Source organism: Epinephelus moara, chromosome 7, assembly GCF_006386435.1.
Source record: "Epinephelus moara isolate mb chromosome 7, YSFRI_EMoa_1.0, whole genome shotgun sequence".
Taxonomy (NCBI): domain Eukaryota; kingdom Metazoa; phylum Chordata; class Actinopteri; order Perciformes; family Serranidae; genus Epinephelus; species Epinephelus moara.
The window spans coordinates 18772459-18787857 of record NC_065512.1 but is presented as its reverse complement, the minus strand read 5'-3'; the positions used below and the strand labels follow the sequence as shown (position 1 = coordinate 18787857).

Here is a 15399-nt window from a genome sequence, read left to right as displayed (position 1 = left end):
GAGTTCATGGCTAATGTAGCATGAAGAATAAGCATTGTTGCCATGGTTACGTACAGTTAAATACACCTTGCGCTCTATTTGAGGGGTCCTAATATGATATTTTAACAGACAACAGCCGGCCCTTCAGAATAATATTCTGTGTGGCCTACAGCAAGTATGCCCAGGGACATTTTGAGAGACAACGCAGACAGTATAAGTGCCAGCCACAGGCACGGAGCTCAAGGCTGAAGGACGATGAATGAACACCACCTACGTTTCATTTGATCCTAAGAAAAGGTGGAGACAACACCAGTCTGACAACATTCTGCAGAGCGTTACACCTCTGTGAACACGAGATATGAGACAGGAGTACAAACATCTGTCTGAGTCTCACAAACAAAAAATACTACAACACACTATCATCTTGCAACTTCATATATATCTTAAAGGTGCCAGACTGGTGGAAACCAAAACAAGTGAAATGAGAAACGAAAGACTCCACATCGACTTCTTCTATCAGACGTACTGCGTCGGTGAATCAGAGGTATTTGACATGTCTGAGGCTGCTTTTGTTTTGATTACTTTGAAAACACCTATAACCCAGATTCCTCTCATACTGTACACACCTCTGTGCTGATATTTCAGCTTCAGATCATATTTGTGCCCGTAAAACACTTATCTCTCCTGTCTCTCTTGATCCAGTCACATCCAGTGCTTTTGTGTTTACAATCCACGCTCCAGTAGTTAAGCTGCAACCATTACTGATTGTATTTTATATTCAGTACAGTGCTGTAGACTTGACTAGACTTCAGCCTCCATATGATTCCAGATCTTTCCTTAAGGCTGCTATAATCAATATTTTTATACTAACAATGGATCAAATAACTATTTGTATGTAAAATGAGTTGCTGGTAGTGACAAACCCAATAAAAAACATCACCTGACTTTTTATTTTTTAACCGAAAAGCTCTAATTAACCCACCTTACTCGCTAGGGTCGCAGCGATATACCAGTTTTAAGGTACCCCATGGGAATCTCCCCTTTATTTCAGTTTTTTTCAAAGGGGAAACTTTTTACACATCCCTCCATTAACAAAATAGATTCAAGTTTCAATTATAGTAATAAAACATTTGTTCAACCAAAAATAACCCTTCCTTTTTTCAGTTATGATGTTGAGTATTGGGTAGAAAAGTGTTTTTGTGGATCATCATGATGTCACAGTGAAGTTGACCTTTGACCTTTTAGATATAAAATGTCAGCACTTCATTATTTAATCCTATTAGACATTTGTGTGAAATTTTGTTATAATTAGTTCATGAATTCTTAGATATGATAAAAAAAAACACCACATTTTGTGACATCACAGTGACCTTTGACATTTGATCACCAAATTCTAACCAGTTCATTGAGTCCAAGTGGACGTTTGTGCCAAATTTAAAGGTATACCCTCAAGGTGTTCAAGTTATCTCGTTCACCAGAATGGGACGGACGGACAACCCAAAAACATTATGCACCTTGGCTGAGGAATAATAATAATAATAAAAAAAAACATTAAAGGAAATTATTTTCAACATTCTTTTGGCAAACAAACTCAACACTGACGTATATAACTCAGACAAAGTGTCTCTTGCTCTTTCCCTCCCTCGGCCTCTCTGTTGATGCTCTGTGCATAAATAAGATTAATAACCTAAACAAATAAAAAGATTTAAAACAATTTCCAGCACTAGATTCATTTGAAAAGCCATGGCAAATGACTTCTTAACTTCCCCACAAAGATTTTTAATTGTTCCAAACTACAATGGATTTAGACCTACTTGATACGTTTATACTCATGTTATAGTTTTGTGTCCTGTGCTGCAAACCTTTAAACCTCTGTAGCTTCAGTGCTGAGTGCAAAAAGTTATTATACAGCCCTGCTATTTATTTTATAGAATTTTTCATTTACATTTTGTGCAGCTGTATATTTTCAAACAGGGGAATAAAATCGCCCAGCCGTAGTAGGTAGTCTTACCTCGTACAGCGTCATCTATGCAGTACGTAATATGGCCGCATTCCCAGATGCCAGTTTTTGCGTTGAACACCATGTTGAAACGAATCTGCATAATTTCAAATGTGGCTCCCTTCAGCAGAGAAATTTGGTCTCCGATGCTTAGAGATCTGTAAGAGACACATGCATAGCTGTGAGTAAGTTTCAATCAGATATCAGTTATCGAGAGAAATGAAACTGCATTGAGGCACACATTTACCGGAAGTCCCGAAGACTTTTGGAGAAACTAATGATGTCCTGTATCATGTAAGTGGTGAGGTCAGCCACGTGCGGAAGAGCGGTGAAAACGCTACCTTCTCTGACCTCTGGGTTTTCTTGTTTTTCAAAGGAACCGGAGAGAGTGGAGGAGGAGGGCGAGAGGGAGGAGGAAAAGGAGGAGAGGGAGTTTTCAGACTGGTTGTACTCACTCACAGAGAGAACGTTTCTATCCATGGGCTGTAAAAAGAAAGGCGTCACTCAGACATGTTAAAACAATGACGAGAGACAACAAATCAAACATGCTGGCAGTCATTCACACACCCTGAAACCGCTGAAGCGGTAAAAGGCTGAGTCAAAAGAGTTGCGGTGGCCACGGAGGAGCTCCTGAATGGTTTCCTCTTGTTGGGATGAGAGCTGTGCTGGTGCTTCAAGCATTTTCCTTGTCTTGATTCTGATCCTCCTCTCCAATACCTCCTCCTCAGACATGACCACTACAAGGACACAAAATCCTGCATGTACTTTATTTCATCAATGTAAATTAGAATGATGAACAGGAAATGTTTGTGTTAAAAGAATATGGGATCAATTGTTGTGTGTTACTTACTTTCCTGGCGCATGCCGATAGCTTGGCATTTACGGAGGCGGCAGGCTGGACACGACCGTCTGTTGTTTTTGGTTATACTGCATTTGTTCAGGAACCTACAGCGGAGCTGCCCTGACTTCTTTATGGCACGTCTGAATGTATTTAAAAATCCATTTAGTAACAGCTTACAAACAATCTGAAGTTAGAAATCACATTCAAGAAAACACGTCCATCCATCAATGAATTTAAGGGCATCATAAAGAATGTGTTGACAGAGACGTGTGCTTGTTTTTCTTGAGAGGCCACTATGTTTGAATAGTTTAATTGTGGATTTTTGTATTACATGTTGTATTTGTTGCATTTTAAATGTATTTTGATTGGCTGCTACCTCGACCAGGTCTCTGTTGTAAAAGATATTTTCAATCTCAATGGGACTTCCCGGTTAAATACAGGTTACATCATACTATAGTATTACTGTGTGCCATGTATGTATGTGATGACAATGCACCAGCCAGGAAATAATTCAGGAGACTACTGAATGGAAAAATAAGACAGTGGTTTTCAAACCTTTCCAAGGCACACTAATGGGCAAGCCAAAATCTCAAGGCACACCTGTATTTATATCTGTGCACAATAGCTTCTATAACATGTGTTATCACTCTTATGACATAAGACAATAAAAATAAGACAGGTAGCTCTCATGATATTGTCTTGCTCATGGCTTTCTCCCTTTTATTGTTTTCCTACCTCACACTGGCTGCCAGTCAGGGCTTTTGATGTGTCACACACTTATAAGTCCCATACGTGAACGGTAACAAAAAGGTCCCCTGTGAGGATTTTTCAGTTCTTTTCACAATGAATGTGATGAGTATGAATGTGTTTCTTATACAAGTCAATGTGGCTTTACTTAAGAAAAGCGAGAAGCACATTGTCACACCTCTCCTATATCACAGATGTCCCTGTCAGTTGCTATAAATAATGTCACAACCAGGAAGTAGAATAAAGACTGGAATGAGGAAGAAGCTGCAGCTGTATGTGTGAAACAACCTCACCTGAAGAAGCCCTTGCAGCCTTCGCACGTCAGAGCGTTGAAGTGGTAACCTTTGGCCAGATCTCCACACACACCACAGGCTCTGGGCTCATTGTCTTCTGTCAGCTTTTCTTCCTCATCGTCATCGTCTTCTTCATTGTGCCGTGTCAGCGCTTCTCGGATGCTCTGCACTCCAGTGTCGCTCTTTGTCATTCTCACCTATAGGTGATGATCTGTCATCAGTAACTTCATGATTCATTTCAAGTGGAACATTGTTTTTTTTTAGAATAAATGGGGTTGTGGATTGTGAGGCTTTAAAGCTACAGAAGGTAAATCTTCATAAATATAACTTACTATCATACCGTCATTTTGCAATCTTTGAAGAAAGGTAAAGTGACGCATAACCACATATTGGCTCAGCTTGAGTATTTTAGTCTATTAAAAGCCTTTTACTATATTTCATTTCCTGTGGCTAAATGGTCACAGCAGGGAACCACTGCAAACTCCAACAAAGAATATTAAATAACACCTTTAAGTGCTCTGAAGTGTTGACCAAAGGAGTGGGGACTCCTTTTACCTCTAATGACACTTAAAGGAGCAATAAGCGAAATCGTTTCACCGCTAGATTCGCTGTTGTGCAAAACAATCACTTGCACCTTATCCACTGGTCATTTTCATTCACTGCTGCTCATTATTATCCACTTCCTATTATTTTTATTATTATTATTATTATTATTGTTATTTATCGCTGTCTCTTGTATTTTTTGTACTTATTTGCATGCCTAGTTATTTAAGTTTTTTAAGTTTAAATTTGAAATCTTTAATCTGACTTTCTCCTTGACTGCTGTAACACTGGAATTTCTCAATTATGGGATCAATAAAGGTGTATCTTATCTTTATCTTATCTAAAACAAAGCGTGTCATGAGCCACTCCTCCCTCTACCTCTGCTCTCCAACACCCCCCACTTGCCTCGTCTGTGCCGGCGAGTACCGCAGCATCTCCACGGACTATCACATCCAGACGGACCCGGTGTTTCTTCCGCAGGCTCCGCTTCACTCAGCTTCACTCAGCTGCCCGATATACCCGCTGCTTCTTCCCACATTAACCTGAATAACAAGTGGAGCATGAGGAGGAAGCACCGGTTAGCCCACCAGGCTCACGGGCTCACGGAGAAGAGAGGAATGTTAGCGTTAGCTCCCAGAGTTAGCACTAGAGCTACTACGGCTACTGGAGTAGCTTGCAGCTATGGAGCGCTTCTACCAGCTCTTCTAGTCACTGAGCCTCGCCTCCATTTCAGCAAATATATTACATTTATTACTGGTACCATCATCATTGAAGTAGGCAGGGGAATAGCTAAACACAGCCGCCAGGCTGCCTGCCGGGCTACATTTTACAATGCTAATTGCAAATGTTAGCTGGGCTGCCGGGCTACTCACCTAACACAACTGAAACGCCTGACCCATTGCTGGGACCGAGCCGCTAATAACTCAAGCTTTGGACATTAACCCATGCTACGATTGTAACATTAAATTTAATTGAATCGACATAGCGACATGTGCTTAACGTTACTTTAACACTAATTAAAACAGACATTTGACTTTATGTCGTACCTGTCCAGGAGAAGAAGAGCTAGCTCCGAGTCAAATTGTAGTCCCTTTAGCTCTTGCAGTGCTCTCCACCTTGGAAATGCAAGGCCAATGTTAATCCGAGTTCTGTCCCTTTCTTTATCCGACAACTTCACATGAACGTACATGAACGCGCAGCCGGACCGGCTTGTAAACAATGGGCTGGAGATCAACACAGAGAGAGGGTGTGTGAGGTCATGCTATACTCCAGATGAAATTACACCTCTAGTTCTTCACATAGCAATTTTTTAATTCCTTCAATCTAGAAATGATGAATTTCGCTTATTGCTCCTTTAATTATGAAGTTGCCTGATCTGTCACACTGTCGTCATTTTTAGTGACGTTTATCTGACAATGAAATCAGGCAAATGGCAACATGTCTTATGTCTTAACCCAGTGTGATGTGTCTTTAAACCCAAGGGAATCGCTTTGTGATGGAAAGTGATAAGTAATCATATATCCTCCTAAGACCCTGTGTCCTCATATGAGGACATCACACTCTGGCTTTACTTGACCTTTTACTTCATTCAACTTAACTTACTTAGACCTGTTGTCCTCGTTTGTGGACACTTTTTATACCATCTAGTGGTAGTGAGAGCACAATACAATAATCCATCTCTGCCAAGTCCACAGCCGACCCCGACACAAAAGTGGACAAGGTCCAAAATCTGATCACATTTTATGGTTGAAACTTGTTTATTTATGATTAATAATGGCAACACATTTCAATGTCACAGTAACAAGCTAAGACACTGTTTATTAGGAAGTCCCCGTTTGAAGACATTGGCACTTTATTATCGTCTCATCTGATGAGATTGGGACTTAATTGTTGTTGACAGTGTTTAGTTTTTTATACTTATCGGGTCCTACTGATCTCAAATACTTGCATATGCGTATCAATAACTACATAATACAGAAGGCGTCTGGGGGTTGTCCCCCAGAAATCAAACAATTCATTTCCTGCTTTATGGTGATTTGTTCTGCACCAAGTGTAGAGTAAAACACACAATTCAGGCAGCAGGTGACAATACAAAATATAAAAATATAGTGGTATATAATACAGTAATTCTCTTTTGTATTTAGTAGGCTAGGGGGATTTTTTTTATCTCTTAACTTAAAATACTTTTTTGGATAGTGAACATTTGTTTCTTTTATATATGCACTGTATATTTTCTTATGCAATTTAAGTATTTTCAAAGCGCTCCCATTTGTTAGTTAACATGTCTTGGTGCAAGATCATTTTCATCACAGTCTGCAGAATTTTTTTTTTAAGTAAGGGGACAAAATTGGCTCTTTCAGATGGGGACATGTCTCCTAATTCTCCAATGTAAATGACACCTAAACGGAGCGCACCCAGAATGAATAACCTACTTTCGCTTACACAGCCGTGTGGCAGTGATTGGACATCGGAGAAAACATGTATCGATTCATAATAAGAAGCATGTGAAATGTATTTTTTGTTTGAGCGACGCACCTCCACTATCCTTGGTAGGCAGCAATAACTTTGTGACACATCAAATTGACATTTTCGGTAAGTTAAAAATCACAAGACACTCTCTGCCAACCTAACCCAAACAGACCTATTTTCCCTCCCGCTCCTTTGCATGGTTAAAGGTCGACTTTTTCTCAAACAGTGATCGAGATCATTCCACTCACCAACTTGGTGAATCCAGATGTCCAAACAGCTGTCTGTGGTCCACAGGGTGTCACCTAGCAGCGGTTAATCCAGGTGGAACTTGGATTCAGTGCGCCAGGTGAGGACGAGTTCTCGGCTCTTCCTGTTGGCCGTGTTGTTTGATGTTTGATACCGGGCTAGTCGCTGCAAGTATTCCTGGCTGCAGCTCACAGTAGGCTACTGGCCCGTCGCCAATGCGGAGGCAGTGGGGTGCAATGCCCTCCCGTGTGCAGGTGCATGGCGTGCCCCCTCATTGCGCACCCCTCAAAGTCCCTAATAAACTTTCAGATTAATAAGAGAGTGACTTACATTTGCAGCAACCACTGCAATATGGTAAACTTCATTCTCGGTAGTGAGGGTAGTTTTCACTGACCACTGTTGATTAATGAATGAGCGATGCACGTATTCCTCAGATACAGCAGCTGGGAGGAGAGATGATGAGCGAGCAGCAGCAACCCCTCTTATGTGTAGGTCAATAGTTTTTTCTGTCGAGTTACACTCCAACTCTCCCAGCCCCTGTCAGCCCCCAATTTTTTTAATTTTAATTGCTGTGAGGTATCTTATAATATTTTGTACTGTGTGCTGTAGTCATTTATCTACAGTAGTAGTAGCTGTAGTCATTTAATCAGGATGGTTCACAGCGGTCAAGTGAGCTGTTCTTTGGATTTCGTTGTGCGTCTATTCATACGATTACGGTACCGGTGCTGGGCGTGACCAGAAAGGTGTTCACACACCTTGGAAAATGATAGATCACCAGAGACTATATGGATATATTACATATAAATTGATTAAATGTGTTTTCTAGAAATGCGATGAATGTGTGAATGAATGAATAATAGTGATGAAATCCTCTAATTTTCCAAATGCTGATTTGCTAATATATATATATATATATATATATATATATATATACATATATATGTACACTCCGGCCACTTTATTAGGTACACGTGTTCAACTGCTTATTAACGCAAATAGCTAATCAGCCAATCACATGGCAACAGCTCAATGCATTGAGGCATGTAGACACGGTCAAGACAACCTGCTGAAGTTCAAACCGAGCATCAGAATGGGGAAGAAAGGTGATTTAAGTGACTTTGAACGCAGCATGGTTGTTGGTGCCAGACGGGCTGGAAAAATCCAGCCCTGTCTGTACTGTGCTGCATGACACCTGCAAATGGTAAGAGTTTTTCTAAATTGCATATGTAGAGTTTTTAACCCTTCATTTTAACCTCTTTCACAAAACTTTTATGGGACATTTTACAATTATAGTGATGACCTTTTTATAAATTAATTTCTCTTGTCCCTGTGTCTGTTTTAATGGCAATTCATTGCCGATTGAATATATATCTATGATCAGCTTATACATGGAAGCAATCTATCACACATATTCACAGCTAAATTGCTGTTAACAACAGCTGTTTGGCAGTCTGGGCCCAAATTTGACAGAAATTCACAACCATTTAAGTCACAACAGGCTGTTTAGTTTGGAGCTTTTCTGCCCTCTTGTGGTCAACAATAACAAAAGACTGATAGATGCACTGTATTTCTTATAGTTCAATCAAGCTATAGTACATGTAAGTAGTAATAATCAAAAGCCTATATTTAACCCAGTTACCCACAATGATGATTATAGAACTTACACTTTAATAATATCAATAATAAATTTAACATCAGGCTGCATCTCAGTACACTGTTTGTGTTTTTAGTCCTCCGCTCATTTTGAATGTGGTGCTACCTCCTCCTCCACTCGGCTTTTCTCTTTGAGGACATGGTTGGCGGCTCTCTCAGAGGGACAGGGCAGCTGTGAGGCTCCGAGATTACTAGGAAGGATCCCAGAATGCTCTGCAGTTCCCTGAATGATGCTCCGAGCTGCCTGCAAGTGTCTACACTGCCTCTGGTGCACTGGGAGAGAGAAATTACCAAGTTAGATTCAGGAAGCAAAGCATCTGCCCACTTTATCATTCAATTGTCATTTTTGTTTGTTTTTAATAAGAGAAATGGTCTTAAAGTTTGATATGATAATGTGTGAATAAAATGGAATCAGAAAAATCTCTCAAACCTCTTTGTCTGACAGAGATCTTCTCGACCTCTGGGATGAGGAAACTGTACACCAACTCTGACACAATCTCCTCCGACTGAAGATTGTTCCGGCTACTCAGACATACAAATTTGTTTATTGTCGTTTCAATTTCTGAATGCAAAGCATTAGCAGACATGCTGCAGCATCTCTTACCTTTCCTCCATGGCATAAGCAATGTCGTTGACCTCCTTTGCCTTCTTGCGGATCTCCTCTCTGGCCTGCTGGTCAGCTGTCTGTTCCATGGTCCCGAGGATGATGTCCTCTAAATACAAATCCACAGTTTCCTGGTGAACCTGCACCACCTGTGACATAGTGTTAAGGACACAAACACAAGCTAAGTATTACAGCATGTGCAAAACACACACACATATATTTTTCTTAAAACTATCTCCTTTGCACATTCATTACCAAAAAAATGGCACATGTACGCACTTGTCTAAAGATCTCATCTTCTTCTTTGCGTCTGCGCTCTTCTATCTGTCTCCTCCCGCTCTCCTCAGCCTCTCGTTGACGACGGTCTCTCTCAGCCAGTAGTATAAAGGCGTGGATCCTGCGCTCTTCCTGGAGGTGAATCAGCTCCTTTGACAATGTGTCGAACAGGAGTTCAAGCTCTGAACCGACCACTCCGGCCTGAGATGCTTCTACTTGAGAGGCCTGGGAGGATAGAGAGAAGGCGTGATGAAATTGTTTGGTGTTTGTGGAGTTTATATTGTGTGTGGATACGTCTGTGTTTCACCTTGTGTGTATGTTCATCTCTCTGTTTTTTAAGGGTCATGATGAGGTCTTTGTCAGCTTTCTGTAGCTGTTGCTCCTCACTCTGCAGGGCGTGGACAGTCCTCAGTTCCTGGATGAGCTCCTGATAGTTCTCCTTGCCCTTAAACAACTGTACAACACAGGCAGAGGTGAATAGAGATGAGATTAGAACTTGAAACACATGCAAACATTTCTGTGCATGCAGACATGTTCAGACCTCATGTTGGATACTTCGTCCTCTCAGTAGTTTCTGCAAGTGGATGACTGCAAGCTCCATCTCTTCATCCCCCTAATGAGGGACATATAAATTCAGTAACATCATCAAAATGAAACATGCAGGATGAACAGGGTTAGTATCAGCTAGAGTCAAAGATATTCGCTGACCTCTGGTGGCTCCTCCACTCTGGGGGTGACAGGACGAGGAGCAGGCTTCTCCTTCTTGACAAGAAAACGCAAAGATCTCTTGGTCGCTTGCTCTCTCTCCACCTCCCTCAGGGCCTGTGGAGCCACAATTAACAATCCATGTGTATGTAAATCTTATGTGATGTGCTTAACTGACATATTTCTTTCTGCCTTACCTTATATTTCTCCATTAGTTCGACCTCTCTGCTCTCAGGGGGCTTCATCACATTCTTGATGCTGATTTTGGATTTTTGGTAGCTTGACTTGAGGACTGACATAGAGAGTCCTGCCTCTAGTTTTAGTAAACCTATGATTGACAAAAAACACCTTAACAATAAAGGGACATTGTTATCTCTAACTAAATTCAACTTGTCCAAAAACAGAGATCCAGACCTTCACTTGTGTCTAAGTAGTAGTTTTTTAACTCCTTGTTGCGGGTGAATGTATCCCTGCGGCTCCCAGGGGCATATGGCCGAGAATCTGCATAGCTTTTGACAGGTTGCTCTCGCTTGCCCTCCACATTTCTCCTCTTAGCTTCCAGTTTTCTCAGCGCTACAGACAAAATAACAATAAAAAAGAAGAGATGGATGAGAAAGCATAAACAGAACCCTTGAATAATATATTTATGATCAGAATATTGTGTTAAAGCAGAAACAGCGGTTATCTTACACCGGAGGTAGTCACTGTGAATCTTTTGTTGCTTGGTCTCTTTGTCTTTTAGGAGTTTAGAATACATCTGGTTGAGTCGGTCGTTTGTGACTTCTTTCTGGGCCTCATCTCTCCGCCTTAAAAGGTCCTTCAGCACAGCAAGACGAACATCTTGCAACCTGGTAACAAACCACAGACACAGAGATCATTGCAGAAGGGCAGGTTTTGTACGGTAAAGACACCTGTAACATCAAGGATTTTTGCACTTATGGTCCCCTCATCTTGAAGTAAATTTTTTGAAGGTTAAGATATTTTCAGGTATGATATAAAATGCATCAGTAAATGTCCCACTTGTGTATTTTGAAGCTTTTATGTGTTTTAAAAAATACGTTTGCGATTGTGGCGGAGTTTGTTTACAGCCTAAAATTAGCTGTTTACTTCTGGTGATTGCATTGACACTTTAAAAATCATAAAAGTGGTGTTCACTTGTGAAGAATAATTTGCTGAACAAAACCTCTAAGTATCATAAACTTTTCTTTGCCTCAGAGCTTATTTTCTGCAGTTATCTAAAATCAAATGGAAAAATTCCATCTGCTTTTTGTCGAGGGAACTAGGGCGATGTTAATTTCTGGCCTACAATAAAATCCCTGCACCACTGTATTAGCTCCAGTAGCATATGTTAGTGGAGATAAACTGCCTTCATAATGGAAGAACTGTTAACGTATTTGCAGTTTTCTAACTTTGGCTTCCTGGTGGTAGTATCAAAAAAGACAGCAACACAAGTTTAGGGACTTCACAGTTTGCTGTAGGACATTTGCAATAGCAGATAGCTTCAGATATCAATACTAGTTGGCTAATACGTACATGCTAACAGGTCAAAAGTGTGCCACACACTGCACTAACAACATTTTAGGTATTTCGTGTTCTACTTGTCTTTTTCAGTTAGGTATAAAAGAAGCTGAATAATAGCAGTCAAGAGCAAGAACCACTTACTTCTGGATTTCTCCCTCTCTGAAAGCCCACTCTTTGACCTCCATCTCCTCCATCATACGTCTCCTTTTGTCCAGCTGACTCAGGTCATTCAACGGAGGAAGAGTGGCCTCCCACGCTCGTTTGGCTCGTGCCCGCTCTATCATTTCCACTTCTGCCAGGCCTGCAGGCAGACCACGACCTGAGGGAATGTCATCAGAGAGGCTTTACATTTAATTTTCATAAGTAGTAAGAGGCCTTGGCAAAATAATCATGAGACACTAATGATGCAAGCACAACTGAGCTGATAGGCACTGGTAGATTATTCAGCTCAGAGCACCAGTAGGAGGGCTGAATACTTTTACCAAAGGTAAATGTACATTATACTAATGAAGATCTCAACAGTTGAGCATGTACCCCAAGTCAAAGCTGCCAGCTGCAGGAGCTCTGAGGGAGATGTCCCAGGTTGCACCACATACTCAGGGCTGTACGGGTCTGTTTGTGCTTCACTTTCTCTATAGTCCGTCTGGACCCCCACAGTGAAGTGGGTGGGCTGTTGCTCAGCATTCTGTCCACCAGTGGATACAAAGTCTTCTCTGATGGGACAAAAGGACAGGATGTACCCTCTACCAGCAAAAAGGCACAACAGAAATAGATGGAAAATAAAGAAGTGTAAGAAATTGTTGAACTTACTGAGGCAATGCAAAAATCACACCTGGGAGAAGCTGCTGTCCAGAGGGAATCAGAGGACTGAAGGACACAGAATGCCAAATGATGTCAATATTTTATGTGAAAACTGCAGCATAGCATTAATCTATAATTAATTGTCATTACATCAGATTGAAATAACTGCTGCAAAACTAAGTTACTATGATTGTATTCCACCATATTCACAGTATCAGAGTGCATTCAGGCCAAACAAACCGCTTAAAGTATTTCCAGCGATCAGCTCCGGTCACATGACACTCTTCCTTTTTCAGCCATGACTGAGCATTTGGAATAACCCTGTCAAGAAGATAATGCCAAGGGACCTAGTTTATATTTGTAATGAGTAACAGAGTTAACCTTGATTTAATACAACTCAGCAGCTGCTGCTGCTCATTAAATTGTTGTCTCTTTTGGTTTTACCCAGCCAGCTGCTGCAGTGCCTCTCTGCGCTGCTCCGTGTGGCCTCGCCAGCGACGATCAATAGAGGCTGGCACTGGGTCTGCAAGGTCCAGCTGAACAGTGTACCCTGGGTGGTGGGGCAGGTTACTGAACATAGACCCAAACTCAGGCACTCTCCTCTGAGAAGGGCAGAGAGAAATACTGTCAGCAAGTGCATTTTACATTCAGTCCATTTCTTTTTTTCTCCTGCGTAAACAGTAACAACTGAGAAACAATATTGGCCATGGGTCGTAGTTGAGAAGGAGAGGTAAACAGCAATGGGTAAATTATAACTTGCATCTGAGTTATGCTCAGTTTGTTCAAATTTATTTATTAGAATAGTTTAGTTCATTTGCACATACATGTATAGAAAATACAGGAAAAAGAAATTAAGTGAAAACATTGAGATAGTCACTCTCAAAAATCTCTTTTGAATTAGAGAAATTTTATTGAGATAAGTGGGACATGTGGCAGCCCAGGCAGTATTACAATTCATACTGTGAGGGTAAATTAAGCTGTAGTAAAAAGTTAAAAAACGGGAATGATCAAACTACTGGAGCAATATTTCTCAGACCTTATCAAGAATTATACAAAGACCCATTCACTTAGATCCTTTGATGGCGGTGTTAGGAATTGTGGACTCTAACCCTGTAAAGAACAGTGTGGAACACATCATGGTATCATTTGACTGCCCTCTGGCATGCAGATTGATCTTACTCAACTGGAAACAGAAAACTGCACCAACACATTCAGATCTAATGAATGATGTAATGAAGCATCTGAAACTAGAGAAAGTTAATTTTTCTCTAAAAAACAAGAGGAGAAATTTTAACAAAATTTGGCAACCTTTTATGAACTTTCAATTATATGAAATCCTCTGACAAGGGTTAATTTAGCATACATCCACCTTTCCTACACCCTTCCCCCCTTTTTAACTTTATTATTTATTTTATTATTTTTTTAAGCTTTCCTAGATAGATTTTACTTCAGTCCCCCTCCTTTTTTGCCTTGTCCTAAGTCAAAGGTATTATGTGTGTGTATGTAATAGTTTGTACGCTTTGTATATTATGAAAAAAAAAAAAAAACAACCCAGGAATGATCGACCCATAGACAAACTCTACTTAAGATACCAATTGACTCCATAGTCTTTTTTACAAACAAGTTAAATATGAATATTACTGTACAAACAGCACAAAAATGCTCTTATCTAAAAAACTATTTGTCTGCTTAAAAGGGGGATTCTGGAAATAAAATGTCAAGCAAAGTTTTCACATATTTTAACCTTATCCTGTAAACAAGTCAACACCTTCTTAGGATCAACACAAGCAACATAGGGCAACACAACTTCATAACAATAGAGTTTAACCCACTATATATTGCTTAAGAGTTAATAAGCCAAAGTAACTTTTGCCTCTTTCTTAGCACCTGTACAAAGTTATTTATGGTAAAAATAATAAGAGTATCTACACCATACTAGGGCTTAACTGGTTATTAGTTAATGTTATCTGATGACAAAAGTTATCTTTAATGTTAGAAACACAACTAATGTGTTGCTGTGTGATAAATTTTGACCCAACTTACAATTCGGTCCTTAGATGCAAAGGCCCTGAGGTTGGACCTGGCATGGTCTATCTCTGATGACACCGTGTAGACTGGATCTGTGGCAGAACAGCTCAGTTACTGTCAACCAAGTTAGCATGCTAACCTAGCTAGCAAGCTGTCAGCTGGTGTTAGCATTAGCTCGCGTTAGCTGACGTTTAGTCGAGTTTACTTACCGTACAAGTGGTCATAAACCCGCTCCCGCATGACAACTCTCCTTGTGTCATTTTTCTTAGGGATTGTACGAGTGACAGACACGCTCATTTTCTTATTTGAATTAACGCTTTTTTATCGACGAATTTCTCTCCCTGGCAGTGTTATCAATGAACTCTGTGGTAGCAGCGTTACCATGGAGACAGTAAACTGAGCGTTCGAAGTGGGAGGGGCTATTTCAGAGCCGTTTTTTTTTTCTCATGTATCACATCATATGTTTATTATTTACATATATTGAGATGTATTGATGTGGGTAGTTGTAAGTCGCTTCTTTTCCATATAATTATTTATTACTGCATTTTAGTTCACTAAATAATTTAGTATGTTAATATTTATCACAGTGAAGGTTACAGTAGTGCTTACTTCACAGTGATTGGCTGTCATCAACACTGCCAGTAACATGCTATATTTACAAAAATTACTATATGGTACTGTATTTGAGATTATG

General features: G+C 40.4%; 2 protein-coding genes across 4 annotated transcripts in view; both read right to left on the bottom strand.

The window, feature by feature from the left end:
• nr1i2 (nuclear receptor subfamily 1, group I, member 2) overlaps positions 1-7701 on the bottom strand; it is a 10541-nt gene extending 2840 nt beyond the window's left edge. For 2 of the 3 annotated variants that reach the window (XR_007570277.1, XM_050049715.1), the window contains exons 1-7: positions 7120-7701; positions 5449-5517; positions 3860-4056; positions 2829-2959; positions 2546-2715; positions 2226-2461; positions 1991-2136 (exon numbers count right to left, since the gene is read on the bottom strand). Coding sequence is in view for 2 of the 3 variants with exons in the window: in XM_050049715.1 (XP_049905672.1) it covers positions 1991-2136; positions 2226-2461; positions 2546-2715; positions 2829-2959; positions 3860-4050 (874 nt within the window). In the remaining variant the exon portion in view is untranslated. The remainder of the gene's footprint in view (positions 1-1990; positions 2137-2225; positions 2462-2545; positions 2716-2828; positions 2960-3859; positions 4057-5448; positions 5518-7119) is intronic. The other variant, XM_050049716.1, reaches the window with a different exon arrangement.
• A 489-nt stretch (positions 7702-8190) lies between these two features.
• Positions 8191-15078, bottom strand: cfap91 (cilia and flagella associated protein 91). Its single transcript, XM_050049714.1, has 17 exons — positions 14915-15078; positions 14721-14797; positions 13122-13279; positions 12918-12998; positions 12687-12743; positions 12411-12589; positions 12018-12195; positions 11046-11203; positions 10770-10928; positions 10553-10683; positions 10359-10472; positions 10192-10263; positions 9958-10104; positions 9654-9875; positions 9375-9523; positions 9201-9292; positions 8191-9043 (listed from the first exon to the last, which is right to left on the bottom strand). Exons 1-17 carry the CDS (start codon positions 15000-15002, stop codon positions 8856-8858), a joined length of 2250 nt encoding a protein of 749 aa, XP_049905671.1. The 5' UTR covers positions 15003-15078; the 3' UTR covers positions 8191-8855.
• Positions 15079-15399: the final 321 nt, after the last annotated feature.